Raw genomic sequence first — 15,737 nt, 5'->3', positions numbered from 1 at the left:
CTTCATCCCCCAAGCCTTCTTTGGGTTTACTAACCTTATAAGGTGCGGGAGGTCCGGAATTTTTATCACCATCATCCATATATCCTGGTGGAGGCGTATATGAAAAAGGTCCTCTGATGGGATAGCTCATGGGCGGTTTTCTATAGAATCGTGGAGGCGGGTTGGAGTAATACTTCGCTCGTTTTATTCGCGTATAACCGTTTTTGCACTCATCGCAAAGGGAGAAGCACGATTGTATCACACATAACACTAAAATGAGTTTGAACAACATTTTTTGACGCGGATCGCCTGAAAACTGAGAGGCGGTGAAAGCTTCCGGCACCTTATACGTGCGTGAATGAAAGTTGTAAATTAAGTTAGCGTACGTAAACACTGTTAGCCCGTGACATCCAGTGATGTAAATGTGTTGAATAATCGACTTTCGTAAATGACGTGTTTATAAGATTTTGTGACCCTGTGAATTATTATGTGAATGCCTACATAATAAAAGTTAAACAATTAAATTTTTGTTGTTTTATTTCATTATATTATTATAGAAATGTTTCTACTATTTTTTCTCTATAATTTATTATCATGCTCAATATTTTTTTTTATTGGAAAATATCAATTCAATCAAAATGTTTTATAAGTTTGCTTAAAAGTTTTTTAGAGAATTTTTTCATATATGTAATTAAATTAACTAAATTATAAAATCTAATCTTATTATTACTTTTCCTTGTTCATTCAAAGTACACTCGAAAGTTAAAGTATCAATAAACCTACACTTAACAATTTCTATATGTAGGTTATTATATATTATTATGACCTTATTCTTACATTTCAGTCAGCAATATGCGTAGAAGTGACGGGCGGCACGGACCGGCCCTACACCATCACCTTCAAGAACTACCGCGCCGGCGACGCACCTGTGCGCATCGACAATTTGTGCGAAGATCTCTTCTTGAAGTTACATCAGGTATGTAAAAAAATAATAACATTTGTTTCACAGACTCTACTAAAAAGTAATAATTTATTTTACTTTGCTCGATTTCAACTAACTACGTCTTTAAGTGACTAATAATAATTTAAGAGACTATTTTATTAAAGCTTTAGTCAAGTCTATCTAAGATGCTTATGCTTTTTATATAGAGTTGTCATATATTTTTTTTAATTTCTAGGCGGATTCAGGTCAAGTGGCTCTACTAAGTCCGTACCAATCAATGCTGTACACTTGGGACGATCCTTTAAAAGAGAGAAATCTCCTTTGGAATATCTATAATAACAAGGGCAAAGGTTTCCCAGCGAATTTCTCTCAAGACGGGTAAGTAACAGTTTTTTAAGTTTTAATGAGAAATAGTATACGTAAGTAAGTAAGTCAAGAAAATAAATTATTCTTATTGGAATATGAATTAACCGGCAAATGGTAAATGATTTGTTATAATTTTTTTTTATTTCCAGATACGGTCAAGAAAAAGTAAGCTTCCACTCTGTTAAACAATCCACACTCGTCGTGACAAACAGTGTGACGTCCAAACTATCTTCAACGTTAAAGAGACTTACTCCAAAATCCCCAGAACCAATGTCATCCAGCAGTGATGACTCAGACGTTTCTGAGCAACCAGAAACTGCTCGCAAAACCAAGAAAATGAGAAAGGACAAAGTCATAGTTTACTGGATATCATACATGGATGGTTATCAAAGAGTATTCGCGCTAACACAAGACGAAAGAATAGCGTATCAATACAAAATGAGCATGTATGCAGAGAAGAGCAACTACGAAATCTACATGGCCCTATCTAGTATTAGTCTATCTGTCTGTGTGCAAACCGGCAACAGAGTCAAGGAATTATCATATATCAGCGTATCCGATTCCTTGCCACGCTGGGAAGTCAATGTCAGCAATAAATGGAAGCAGTTAGCACCAGACTTGACAGCCTGGATCGAAGATAACTATCAAGCCGACATGAAAAAGTGTCAGCTCAAAGAGTACATCCACATAGACCTGGAAAAGATGCAAATGACGAAGCCATTCTTCTCTGAACTACGGAGGACGTACAACCCAGGTGTCTGGCTTCAATTACGAAGATCAGAAACGTTCACTTACTGTCATTTGAAACTACAAAGACTCCAAATAGATAACCAGTTGCACGAAGCTGTGTTCCCGTGTGTACTGTACCCAGCACCTTTGCCCTCACATTTGAAATCGAGAAGAGAAAAACCAAGTGTAGAAATTGAACTTCTCAAGCAATATAGGCCGTCTTTGAACCAAGATATTTATAAAAACTTAAAGATTGTGATACAGGAATATTGTGTGAATTTAGATAGAGGTTTTGTTAATCACGTGTTCGATATATTGAATCATTGGAAGGTGGATGAAAAGCCTGCTGTTAGATTGCGAGCTGATTTAGCTTTAGTGCATATGCCATTGCCAGTGATTGCTATGAAGAGTCAATCAAACGCTCAGAGGAATGTTATTTTTGAATATGTGCACTTGTCGCCCATCAAGATAGTGTTAAGTCTCTCATCGAGGGGCTATTCTGGTGAAGATGCTGGGAGTCCGAGCAGGAAATTTGGCGGGCAAAAGGAAAACCGACCGAAACTGTTCAATAGTGACCTTTTGGAGTACTTGTTCAATTCGTGGGGTTCGTCGTTGTGTGACATGAAGGATGTCGTGATCAGGTTTGTACGCTGAAACTTAAAATATTTTTTATTCAAAAAAACTTTAAAATTTACATTTTTCAATCAATTTGTTGTTCCTCTATTATATTAAGTGACTAATTTCCAATTACGGCTTTCATATTTAAGATTATTTCCTATTAGTTTTTAATCTTGTATTGATACTTAATACTTATTGGAAATTTATTGTTATTGCCTGTAAATTTATGCTTATTATGTATCAAATGCCTAAGTAATGGCAGCGCAATTCTGTCTTGTCTTGAACAAAAAAAAATACAAAATTTATATCGCTTACCCAAATTTAAAATCTTTTTCCTTATCTTGTCCATCATAGAATGAGCTACTTCGAGCTCCGCAACACCCCCCTCCCCATCCCCTGTCTCCTGGACGCCGCCTCCCGCCACTACTGGCTTCAGCTGGTGCAGCAGTTCTACGTGCTTGTCCTCGGGCTGAAGATACTGGGCAACCCGTACAGCTATATTGGGGACTTTACGAAAGCGCTGAGGCAGTTCTATGAACCTTATGTTGTGAGTTGTAGAGTTGAATTTTTAGTGGAGATTTAAAAAAATAATTTAAACTCAGTCATTTTTTTAATAAGTCTATAACTGCTTTTGTATCGTCAAAATACATAATAATTTAATTGAACTCTTCTCTTGATTTTTGTTAAAAACCTTGTGTACCTACTTATTTAGTTTTTAGTATGAAAAATTAGTATTAAAGCATTATGTGGACTGTGACTTACCGTACAAGTAATCCGAGCGTGATGCGGCAGCGGCTGAATCGACTTTTTGTATGAACGTAAATTTGTTTCCTATAATAAATAAGAAGCGGACGCCTGACCAACCCAGAAGGACGTGAAAGGATGTGGGTCGATTCCCGCCACTTGATATATTTTTTTCTATTCTTTATAAATTTATATTTATAAAGCATTTCAATGCCATAAAAGCAAAATCAAATTCAAATAAAATAATCTTTACCACGCCCTAACATCGAACTAGCCTCCTAACTTACCAACTGACTAAGCAACATACATATTATAACATGCCGCAGGGCTTCTCCCGGCGAGCATCAGCTAGCGACGCGGTGCTGAGCGGCGCGGCGCGGATGCTGGCCAGCGAGCCGCATGCTACCAGCACACCCCATAAGATAGCGAAAACGGCGCTAGGTATATATGTGTTTAAATTTACTCGATCGTACACCCATTTATTCATTCAATCACTCATGCATTCACCCATTCATTCGCTCATTATTTCATAATTCATTCCCTAATTCATCCATTATTTAATTAGGTTTAAAATTAATACTTTTTTCAGGAAATGTAGAACCAATATTACACAATGTGATTGATCCTTGATCTGTATGAAATCAAACCTAAAACAATAATTAGGAATATATTAGTTAGATGTAGATTATTTTTTTTAATATGAAACGAATTAATTAATTAAATAAGAGCTAACTAATAATATTTAATGTAGTTACATAGTTACTAAAGATTTACGCAAATAATTTAATAATTTGCAGGAAGTAGCGAGATCATCGACGATCTACCGGAAGCTGTGATAGAGGCGAACAGAACGAACCCGGCGAGCGTCGCACTAGCCGTCACCGGGATTATTGCAAGACCCACTTTTGGTTAGAATTGTTATTATTTATTTTATTAGAATTATTTTCATTAAATGAAATACAATTCATTTAAATACGGTCTATGTTTTTCATGTAAGTTTTAACAACTTTGGTTTTTATTACAGTTTGATAATGTTAAGTGTTAATGGGGTAGTAACTTAGTTTAAGGAGATGTTTCATAGTAAAGAATTAATATTTATCAGGGAATAGAATCAAGATTTTAGTCTCTACTCCAAATGTCGTACTGAAATAGTTTTTCGAAATTACACAGAAAAGAAATATAGCCGTATGAAACATCTCTTTTTATACAATGTAGTTGAATTAATATCAAATAATTCGCTTCTAATCATTCACTTTGTTTGTTCTCTGTTGGACGAGTAGACGACGATAGTGCCGTGGTGCGATGTGAGTATTGGACGCATGTTATATTCGTTCATTCATTCATTCGTTCGTTCATTCACAATCAAGAAGAAAAAAATATATTCAAAAAAATGAAAGCAATTTATTATTATAAAGGACGATATAAGTAGATATATTTGAAATCTTAGTTTGAAGTAAATTTAAATTAGAAGTATTTTATTTACATCTTATAGTTATAATATAAAAATGAATCCCAAAATGTGTTGGTAAGCACATAACTTTAGAACGGCTGAACCGATTCTTTTTTTATTATATTCATTGAAGTACGAGGATGGTTCTTATGCAGAGAAAACGTGAATATGTATCACGGGCGAAGCCGGGGCGGACCGCTAGTTTTATATAAAAACATACAAAATAACTTTATCACGTCATGATTGTACCTACATTATTTGCATGATTTTGGTGAACGTTTGATATTGTTGTACCTCCTCTATTATTCTGCATGTTTAATATTATGTCGCAGTCAGTTTGTTAAATAAGCCGTTTCAAAAATTACTGTTTCATAAAGAATAATATGATCATACTTAATATGAATCTAAATTTAAGGGATATATTATATTGTAAGAAGCATAATATTATGTATTATGTAGTAAAGTTACTATGTACATACACGTAAAAAGTATAAAAAAATATCCAATTAGAAAGTTAAGTTTAAAAAGACTATTTATAAATGTATAAGTTAAGGTATAAAAAAAACACGAGTAAAATACCACATGCGGACGTACATAATATCTTCAGACATTTGCCGCGAAGTATCCCGGCTCGCGCAGTACCGGCGCGCGGGCGCTGGCTGTGCGGAGGCCGCACTGCGCGCGTGTGCTGAGCGGTGTGGCGGGCTGGTTGCTAGGCGACGGTTGCCTAGAGACTGCTCTAGTGTTGAGGTGCGTTTGGCGGGAAATGTTATATGTACATTTATGGAGTCTGCACTATTTATTCATGTTTGATCATAATAAATGTATTGTATAAAATTCATTGTGTTATTACTTATTTTTTAGGGTTTTTACGTCATGAATATTTGTGAATTTTGTGTTGAAAAAAAATTTGGAACAATTGTAGTAAATTTACACAGAAAATAATCCAAAAAGAATTGTTTTTTTCTCAGTTACTTCTGCAATTTCACTCAGAATTCTAATTCAGCATGCAGTAACAGACATGAACCGAAGCACTGTATAGTGCTTCGGTTCTGTTCGATTCACTGCTCATAACAAAAAATAACTTTGTATCTCAGGGTATCCGCGCGTACAGTCCGTGGAGCGCGCGCGGCGCGGCGCTGCTCGCGCAGCTGTGCCGCGGGCACTACGCTGATACGGACGGTTATCTTGCGCACGCGCATCTATCACGGACCTCCACTGCTACTGTACTCGTTACTACGCAGTAAGTATTGTGTATTGTAATCTTTTTAGTGTTTCGGATTTTTCTTTGATATAATGATGATGATGATGATGATGATGTTGTGTTGCAGGCACGTGTTCGTGGTGCGGAGTGCGGGGCGCGGCGGGCGGTGGCGCGCGGAGTGGGCGGCGCCGCTGCACCGGCTGCTGGGCGCGCCCGCCGCCGCGCCGCCGCACCTCGTGCTCAGCGTGCGGCAGGTGAGCGAGTGTTGTGTGTGACTTGCGTGATTTTGAAAGAACAGCCAGCCAGCTCTCGTGTTTGATTTTGGTTTTGAATATCTACAAGACGCAACAACGCGCGTTAGTGCGTGCACTTCCGCAAGGATTCGCCTAGGTGCATTGACACGCTATATACAGTGGTCGTCAAACATTTTAGGTCCTTGAAATTTTATTTGTCGATATGTTTTTTTTTTCTATCAGCAGTTCAATCATTCAGTAGATAAAAGTGAGGTCGGATAAAAACATTATAATATTCCAGGATGAACAAGTGAGCTACTTCTCGACGGACGAAAAAGCGATAGAGATTCAAGACCCAGAAGTACTGAGTTGGCTACGGAGCAAGATTGAGTGTGCGCTCGTACAGGCTCTTGAGGATACACGGTGTAATGAATAACGCAATTACTTTTAGAAAAAAGAGGAGATACTATCTGCTTGAGACCTTTGTACAAGTGGGGGACAAAATAATTGTGCATTATTTCATTTTGATCCGTGATGATACACAAAAACTCAAAATTCCATCAATGGTGTAGGAATGTTTTAAGCTGAAAGCTAAATTCAAATATTTAATGGGAAAATGTCAATTTCAATTCAAAACTCTTATCATTTTCGAGTCTTGTAGGAAAGTGCATCGTTATTTTGTCCCTTGTAAAAGTATCTACTTACCTACTACATACTTCATAATATGAATTATTTATCTATTATTTTAAGGTTGAGAGATGTACAATTTGTTAAGAAGAATGAGAATATGGTAATAAAATTCCGCAATGAAGTGGTACGTTTACTGATTTAATATAATACCTACCATTCAAGTAAATAGTTATTGCAGAAGGCTTACGACTATTATTTTTTACACATAGACAAAATTTTTGTTCAATCATTATCATATTTTTTTATATGCAGTAAAAAATGTGAGGCTAAAAATTCTGACTTGCTAACTAAAAAAATTATCTACGGAAAAAAATTTAAGCTAATTAATTTATATCTTCGATTTTCAAAATTAAGGCTTTGAAGCGGATATCTGCGCTGGGCATTGAAGCACAAATGGACTCGTAATCGTTTATGGTTATTTGATGTTGACTGTAGTAACGTTTAGTTTTAATATTTGTGTATTTAGATGTAGGAGTTGTATTTGTTATATTTTGTGCTAAGCACTGGATTGGTCAGTGAACTGCGATAAACTCTGGTAACTAAAATAAATTCTAGGCTATGATAATAAGAATATTATAGGGAAACCCCAAAATTATATTTCTTGCTTGAAATATTAAATTAATTGATTTCGAATTGTTTGTTTTAAAAATGTGTTTAATAAACGTTGTTGGTTAAAAAATTAACATTCGTTTTTATTCAAATTGTCAAAATGACGTTTCACGCATCTGACCGCCATGTTTTATATTGTTGACAATGAAAAAATAAAAGTACTTAATATTGGAAAATTACTGAAACAAATGTTTTGCTACTACTTATTCACTGACCATATTATTTCGCTTGTTAAAAGTTTATTAAAAACTAGTCATTATCGTTTAGTTATTATAGATAATTGTACGGGAGCTAGCAACGTTTAAAAAAAAGTCATTTTAGTATAGTTGGGTTTTTGATATACTGTTTCTCTTGCTATTTCGGTTACAGTCCGGGCTGTCTGGCTGGCCGCAGTGGTTGCGTTTATTAGTGCGCATCTTATCTGCACAGGAAAATATCCCTAATTTAAAGTCATTTTTTAACGCGTAATTTTTAATCTTTTGCCTTTAGATAGATCCATATCCCTATCCATCAGACATAATTTTTTTATTGCAAGACGTTTTTTTCGTTGTAAAATAGGTGCCATTCGCAATTTTTATTTCAAAATAACTAAAATGTCATCGAAATAAGTGAAATTACATCAATATGAGTCCGCTTAAAAGGTAAGTAATAACTTTATTATTTATATTATATTATCCTTTTTTAATACTTATATTGAATAATTAGTAAACTAATATTTTTAATAGATGGTTTCATATTTATTACACTTTTGGGTATAAATATGAATTTGATGATATTTGTATTTTCTAGTGTTTGATTTTACGCGAGTATTATACATTTTGAAATTAAAGACTTGGGAAAATAATACAATGAATAAATCGCGTTTAAAATCCGTTAAAAAGTCTTTAATTTCTTGATGATATTTGGTTTTTATCAAGTTTACATTAACGTCCTATTTGAGGTTCGTTGGGAAAAAGGAGGCGATATGGTAGATTGTTGCAAAAAAACTGTAAATAGTAAAATGAATATTATATATAGTATAAGTAACACAGTGATTACTTATCCTTCACTGGGACTCATGTTGATGGAATTTCACTTATTTCGATGATATTTTAATTATTTTGAAATAAAAATTGCGTCTGGCACCTATTTAACAACGAAAAACACGTCTTGCAATAAAAAAATTATGTCTAATGGATCTATCTAAAGGCAAACGATTAAAAATTACGCGTTAAAAAATGACTTTAAATTAAGGATATTTTCCTGTGCAGATAAGATGCGCACTATTAAACGCAACCACTGCGGCCAGCCAGACAGCCCGGACTGTAACCGAAATAGCAAGAGGAACAGCATATCAAAGAACCAACTATACTAAAATGCTCACTTGTCAACGTTGCTACCTCCTAGAATATAAGGGTTAAATAGATTTACCTATTTATTTGTAATAAAAAATGTCACTGTTCAATAAATTGAAATTGTAATCGATATAAATATTTATCGTTTCTTATATTTTTGTATTTTATAAATAAGAGTTCACAGTTTATTCGCCTGATTTATTCAGAGGTGTAACTCACCCAGTTTAGAATTTTTTTCAAGGCGCCTAAGGAATTATAACTACGCTTTTATTATATGCTGTAAGGATCTAAAGCTCGTCTCCTTTATTATATATTTATGGAGGCTTCTGTATCTCTTTGTAATTGTATGACTTTAATCATTTAGACTCTTTTGTTTACACATTTTCATAAATCTATTTTAACTTCCTTTTCAATAACTTTTGTCTCCGCAACTATTTTGTCTCTCCCATCAACTCTATGGGGAGTTGCGTCGCTACGTGCGCGCACTTTCTTAATAGCCCATAGAGTTGATGGGAGAGACAAAATAGTTGCGGAGACAAAAGTTGCTCTTGCGCGCTAGCTCTTACGATATTTTTTTGTTATTTTCTTTAAAAACTAGAGATCTAAATCTTTATAGCAATAGCATTCCAGTAAAAACATTGTTTTGTGTATTTCATGTATTATTTAGCAAATGTTGTGATTCTTGATGTTATAGTAGAACAGATTCGAGTTTCAGCTGACATCGAACTGTATCGACGAAGCCTATTGATGTTTTATAAGAGCAATTGAAATAAAAGATTTCATTGAAATATGTTTTTTATTTTAACCTTCTTTATATTTACAATTTAGTATAACAATATATATTATTTGGATGCATTTTGCATGACTGAGAGAACACACATTTAGTTATTGGATAGTATATTTAGCGTCACTTTTCTGTATTCTGATTGGCTGTTAATGACATAAGATCAACCAATCCTTGCAGAATAAGAAAAAAATATGACGAAACAAACATTTAGTTTATATTTGTCTACTTGTGATAGTTAATTAATATTTATATAGAAAATATTTTTAATGGATCATTTTAGTAACAATAACCATCCTATTATAATACACACACCGGCACAATTAGCGGAACAGAAACCGATGCGCGAGAACATCGTCTGGGATTTGAACGAATGGTAGCAGGTTCTCTTTACTGATGAGTGCAGAGTACTTTTAAAATAGATCTATGGGAGACAGCGAATATGGAGACGCAAAGGAGAACGCCACATACAGTCTAATTTTGAACACACAGTGGCTTATGGTGGCGGCTCGATTATGGTTTGGGGAGGGATATGTTTGGGAGCTCGCACGGAGTTAGTGATAGTCACAGGAGGGACAATGACAGCAGATCGATACATCAGAGACATTTTAGAAGAACATGTTGTACCATTTGCCCCATTTATTGGCGACGACTTTATTCTATTGCAATATAATGCTCGTGCTCATAGTGCACAATCGGTACAGGCATATCTGAGCCACGTAGGTACACCGGTGATGCAGTGGCCAGCAAATTCCCCTAATATGAATCCGATAGAGCATGTCTGGGACTTGATAAAAAGAAGGGTTAAATCCAGGATGCCACCCCCCAACAATCTTAATGATCTTGGAAACGCATTACTTGATGAGTGGGAGCGGTTGCCTCAAGAAATCATCGATAACATAATCTGTAGGATGCCCAGACGAATGGAAACCGTAATCAGAGCAAGAGGGGGAAACATTCGTTATTAATTTTGCTTTAATTTTATTGTATCATTTTAATGCTTACTGTTTTATTTTTTGTGATGGTTCATAATCATCTAAAAATTTCACTTATTTCAAATTTCTTAATTTTTTAATAAAAATAACGAAGACTTTTCAAAGTCGTTAAAAGATGTTAATCAATTTATTATTTTGTGTCTAATTACATTTTCGTCAAATATATGCATTATTATCTCATAGTCTCATTTTTTTTTCTGTTCCGCTAATTGTGCCGGTGTGTATATTATACTAATACCCTTAGTATTGAGTTTGAGTTGAGTTAAATAAACGGCACAAACTTTCAGTCAGAATTTTCTCCACTAGAACTATAATCACCAACCAAAGACAATTTCTTATTACTTTCTACATCTTCTTTACTCTTGGTAACTTTACCTTCAACTTCTGCACTATTTTTATCATCTTTGTCATTACTATTTAAAAAATTTTCCTCTTTTAAATCTTTAACTTCCACTTTATTTCTCTTAACTACCACCCCTAGCGCATTTCTTGTCAAAACAGCCTGTTTACTTAGCGATTCTTCCTTCTTTAAACCTCCAAAGCTCGTAAGAAGGCCACTAGAACTCGGCAGGGCTGGCGCGTTTAAGATTTTATGCCTTGTCACAGTCTGTTTCTCTTCTATACTTCTAGAAGGTCTAAGCGCGAGGAGGGCCGCCATGTTCCTATCGTCTTCGTTTTCTGGTAAAAGATTTATATCGAGAGAAGATCTAGCGAGTAGCAAGCCGTCGTTGATCGCAGATTCTTCTAGTTCTTTTCTGCGTTTCTGAAACAATAAAAATAAATGGTGTTATGAGACAAAAGAAAATAGATATTTTTTGTTTAACATTAAAAGATTTGATAACGCAATTTTAGGCAATTTTTTTAAATAATCAATACCTATTAAATCCCGACGTTTCGAACACTTTACAGCGAGCTTACAAAACAAACGTTAAAAATGACTGATAACTGGTTCTAGAGGTTTGTAGTGGAAAGTATTTGTTTGTAGTCAGTCAGAAATTGATTGCTTTCGAATAATCGAATGAATCGATTTTCTAAACATATAATCTCAATAACTTCTTAATCGAAGGTTTTACGACAACTGCAAATGGTAAAAATGACTGATAAACGGTCCTGAGAGGTATGTACTGGATAAATATTCTTTTATAGTTAGCCAGAAAATGATTGAATGCGGTTAATCGATAAAAATCGATAGTCGAGTCAATTTATCTTAATAACTTACGATTTGTCGAAATTACGAATATTTTTCCACTACAAATCTCTAGGACAATTTATCAGTCATTTTTAATGTTTGTAGTAATCGTATTTTATTTGGAAATAAAATTGCTTAAAATAAAATATATTTTAATATTCTTTCCGCTCATCTACAAGCGAAAAAAAAAATCCATACAATCAACTACAAACGTTTATCTATAAGAAACAACGGGAAAAACGAAGGTTAGGTTTTTTCCAAAACTTTGCCAAAACAATCATTTACCTATCCTCGTGAGTCGCGAGCAGTGGTTTTTCATGGTCGAGCTTTTTTAGGCACTTGATCAGAACTACCGTGTTTTTGAAATAGACTATAGCATTGAATACATTTTTATCAAACACTAAATGATTTGCAATTTTCCTGTTAAACTCCAGTTTTTGTAATCTAAAAATTATTTTCCTAGTTGATGGGTCACAACTCTTACTTTTACTCTTATTTTTACTGCAACGTTAATTAATTTTCAGAAAATGTTGATAGAACGTTTAAAAAACGGTGCAAATATTTGTAGAAAAAAAATATTGGCGGTATTTCAACAGGTTTTGACTTTGGAACACGCGAACCGTGCTGTTTCTAATTTGTTGTCCAGACTGCAAATACTCGGAAATCAGACTTCCGAATTTAAGCTAACATTTAATTTAAATTAATCAATTTCAATTTCTTATATAAAAATGAATCGAAAAATGTGTTGGTAAGCGCATAACTCGAGAACGGCTGAACCGATTTCGATAACTCTTTTTTTATTATATTCCTTGAAGTACGAGGATGGTTCTTATGTAGAGAAAACGTAAATATGTACCACGGGCGAAGCCGGGGCGGACCGCTAGTTTCTTATAAAACTACATAAACCGGTGTTCTATACCTATCATATAAAATAATGCTAAATCTCTAATATATTGATGCACCAATCTATACTAATATTATAAAGCTGAAGAGTTCGTTTGTTTGAACACGCTAATCTCAGGAAGTACTGTTCCGATTTGAAAAAATCTTTCGATGTTAGATAGCTCACTTACCGAGGAAGGCTATAGGCTATATATCATCATTCATCACGCTTACACCAACAGGAGCGGAGCTACGCGGGTGAAACTGCGGGGCGCGGCTAGTATTAAATAAATTTGATGACTCATTCATTGTGTTAGGTATTTCTATTTATACGTCCACCACTGTATATAGCGTACTTTATACTTATCATAAAATAAATCGTCCATTTTATTCACTTCAGAATACCTATAAATTGCCATTTTACTGTAATTTTTTTTCACCGCGCGCAATAGTTATTAATAAATAACTCACTCTGAAGTTCCTCCTCAAGGCGCAGTTAGCTTCATAATCATCTTTCCACACATTCTCATTTCGTCCCACAAGTTTGCCGAGCCTGGGCTTATCAAGTTTGCTAGCTTCTTCATCGCCTGTCTTGTGTTCCAATCTGTAAAAAGTAAATTAATTAACAACATTTTTAAATAATATGTAAAAGTGTATTTCTTTATTTTGTATAATTAACAAAACTGAATTTACAGATACAGTAGCAGATAGATAAGCCTTTGGTACAAGTAAATCAATTTGTGCTTTTTTATAAGGTTTCGCTCTTAATGCATCTAGAATGCTCATTACTGTGCTTTTCAAGCAAAACGGTGTAAAAAAAAGTTTCTTTTAGTATTTTTAAGTGCAGACAATATTTGAATAAATAATTTTTAAATTTTTATTCATTTTCTTATAAGACAGTAACTGCACTGCTGACTACTATAGCTTTTTAACCAAGACAATCACTAAATAATTCTACATTAAAAGATATACCTATTCTTCAATCCAAAATACCTATTCTACAAACCTAAACATAGCATCATCAAACAATTTCATCTGAGTTTCCTTGGTCTCAGGCACAATCTGACCGTTCTCTGTGGGGTCCCATCTGTTCTCCTGTCGCCTTGCACCAGATACTATCACATAGTCTAAATTCTGAAAGAATAATTTTACAAATAAATCACTACATAGTATAAAACAAAGTCGCTTTCTCTGTCCCTATGTCCCTTTGTATGCTTAAGTCTTTAAAACTACACAACGGATTTCGGTAAGCTAGTATACATATAAATGAATTAAGGCACTACATTGTTTTCATACATAATGTCTCTTATTTATGTGTAATCAGAAAAATATACAAATAAAAGCTAAATATATTGTCTGAACCGAGAATTTTTAAAGTTTTGTCTGTTTTATAAGCAATTTCTTCAAAAGTCAGACCTACCTACTTGATGGTATAAATTTATACATCTTCTCACACACACTTCAAATCTTGATCACACAAGGATACCAAAATATTCACAAAAATAATTCCCTTCTTGTTTCAAGTCAAATTGATCAATGATAGAGACAATTTACAGCATACTTCCATCAACGTACAACTCACGACAGACATTATTTTTTCTCTTATAAAATACTATTAAAATAATGCTGTTCCCTGCGTTCTACCCGCATGTCTCCACTTCTATTGGTCTTAGTGTGATGATATATTGATTTACTTGTTAAATGGATTATCTAACAGTGTAATAATTTCTCAAATCGGTTCCGTGGTTACTGAGAATAGCGTATTAAATACAAACAAGTTCTTAGTTATATAATATCATACTTACACCTGGATCAGTCTTTATTTCAAAATGATTATCACACAAGTGACACTTCATTCTGAACTGATATACCGGAGTACTATAATACATGCCGATTTTAGTTTTCTCTGCATTGTATCTTACACCCATACCAATGTGATTGTTACAGCCGTCACACCATATATTGTACGGCATCTCAAATCTTATAATAAGGATCCCCATGTGTAGTTTCCTAGCTCGTTCTCGTAGAGCATGCGTGCCCATGAATTTGTTCAACCCCCCGACTTTAGGGTCGTAGTCTGGGGGGTAGTAATGGTTCTGACCTTTACGTTCACCCATCTTCGTTTATACGCCTGAAAAGAAATAAATAGGTAGTTATTAAAATAATAAAATTATTATCAAGGAACAAGGTAAGCAAAAAATTATGTATCAAATTAGGTTCTGAATTTTATATAATCCATAATGTATTTGAATTTGAATAATATATCAAGTAAGTACATAATTATTGTTATAGGAAAATGTTATTAAGAAAAACTTACAAGCAATTAAAATTAAAAATAGAGCTTCACTTTTCAGTTTTCACGTTTATTTATTTTTAATTTTTATTTTTTATGCCATCTGTCAAACAGTCAAATCAAAAGTCAAAATTATTTCTATGGTCTACTATCTATGGATTAACCCTAGAAGCCTAATCTATATAGAACGTACACAAAGCCTAAATATACGTCTCAGAGGCGTACACATATAAAAGCCCTTATTTTAGGTATATTGTTTAATTATTATTGTTTTAATAAAGCGGAAATTTGAATTTGGGAAATAAACTAAAAATAAAACCACACTGTTATCAATTATAACTATAATTACAGTTGCTTTTTACAACATAAAAATCAATATGCATAAATTGGAACAAAAATATTAACTTCCTCAAAATCAACTAAAACATACATTTTTTTTATATAGTATCAATTTTTTTACGCTAATTATATATTTTTAGATCAAACATTACAACTAACCAGTCTTTAGAGGACTAGATTAACTTTAGGAATAGACTACACATAAATACACCTTGTGCCCGCCATACACAGATTTTTTACATTTATATACACTCTAATTTTGACATTCATGGTTGGATTAGTTTCTTTAGAGGGCTCAGATTCTTGAAATGACGCAACGAATTCAGACACCTCATAATTTTCGTCTTCACTTTGAA

The 15,737-nt window shown here is 34.0% G+C and overlaps 2 protein-coding genes across 2 annotated transcripts in view; one reads left to right on the top strand and one right to left on the bottom strand.

Annotated features, from left to right (window-relative positions):
• LOC123696747 (vacuolar protein sorting-associated protein 13A-like) overlaps positions 1 to 7,558 on the top strand; it is a 43,254-nt gene extending 35,696 nt beyond the window's left edge. The window contains exons 44-53 of the mRNA XM_045643112.1: positions 824 to 955; positions 1,158 to 1,300; positions 1,438 to 2,658; positions 2,990 to 3,182; positions 3,706 to 3,820; positions 4,177 to 4,287; positions 5,437 to 5,579; positions 5,927 to 6,072; positions 6,161 to 6,287; positions 6,568 to 7,558. Of these exons, the coding sequence (XP_045499068.1) occupies positions 824 to 955; positions 1,158 to 1,300; positions 1,438 to 2,658; positions 2,990 to 3,182; positions 3,706 to 3,820; positions 4,177 to 4,287; positions 5,437 to 5,579; positions 5,927 to 6,072; positions 6,161 to 6,287; positions 6,568 to 6,702 (2,466 nt within the window). The 3' untranslated portion in view covers positions 6,703 to 7,558. The remainder of the gene's footprint in view (positions 1 to 823; positions 956 to 1,157; positions 1,301 to 1,437; positions 2,659 to 2,989; positions 3,183 to 3,705; positions 3,821 to 4,176; positions 4,288 to 5,436; positions 5,580 to 5,926; positions 6,073 to 6,160; positions 6,288 to 6,567) is intronic.
• Positions 7,559 to 9,717: 2,159 nt separating this feature from the next.
• LOC123696935 (coiled-coil domain-containing protein 130 homolog) lies at positions 9,718 to 15,167 on the bottom strand. The gene is made up of 6 exons (XM_045643330.1): positions 15,067 to 15,167; positions 14,555 to 14,880; positions 13,756 to 13,883; positions 13,221 to 13,353; positions 10,905 to 11,441; positions 9,718 to 9,991 (listed from the first exon to the last, which is right to left on the bottom strand). Exons 2-5 carry the CDS (start codon positions 14,864 to 14,866, stop codon positions 10,962 to 10,964), a joined length of 1,053 nt encoding a protein of 350 aa, XP_045499286.1. The 5' UTR covers positions 14,867 to 14,880; positions 15,067 to 15,167; the 3' UTR covers positions 9,718 to 9,991; positions 10,905 to 10,961.
• Positions 15,168 to 15,737: the final 570 nt, after the last annotated feature.

The sequence above is a fragment of the Colias croceus genome, chromosome 13, assembly GCF_905220415.1.
Source record: "Colias croceus chromosome 13, ilColCroc2.1".
Classification (NCBI taxonomy): Eukaryota; Metazoa; Arthropoda; class Insecta; order Lepidoptera; family Pieridae; genus Colias; species Colias croceus.
The sequence above is the reverse complement of the archived record's forward strand: the minus strand, read 5'-3'. Positions and strand labels throughout refer to the sequence as shown.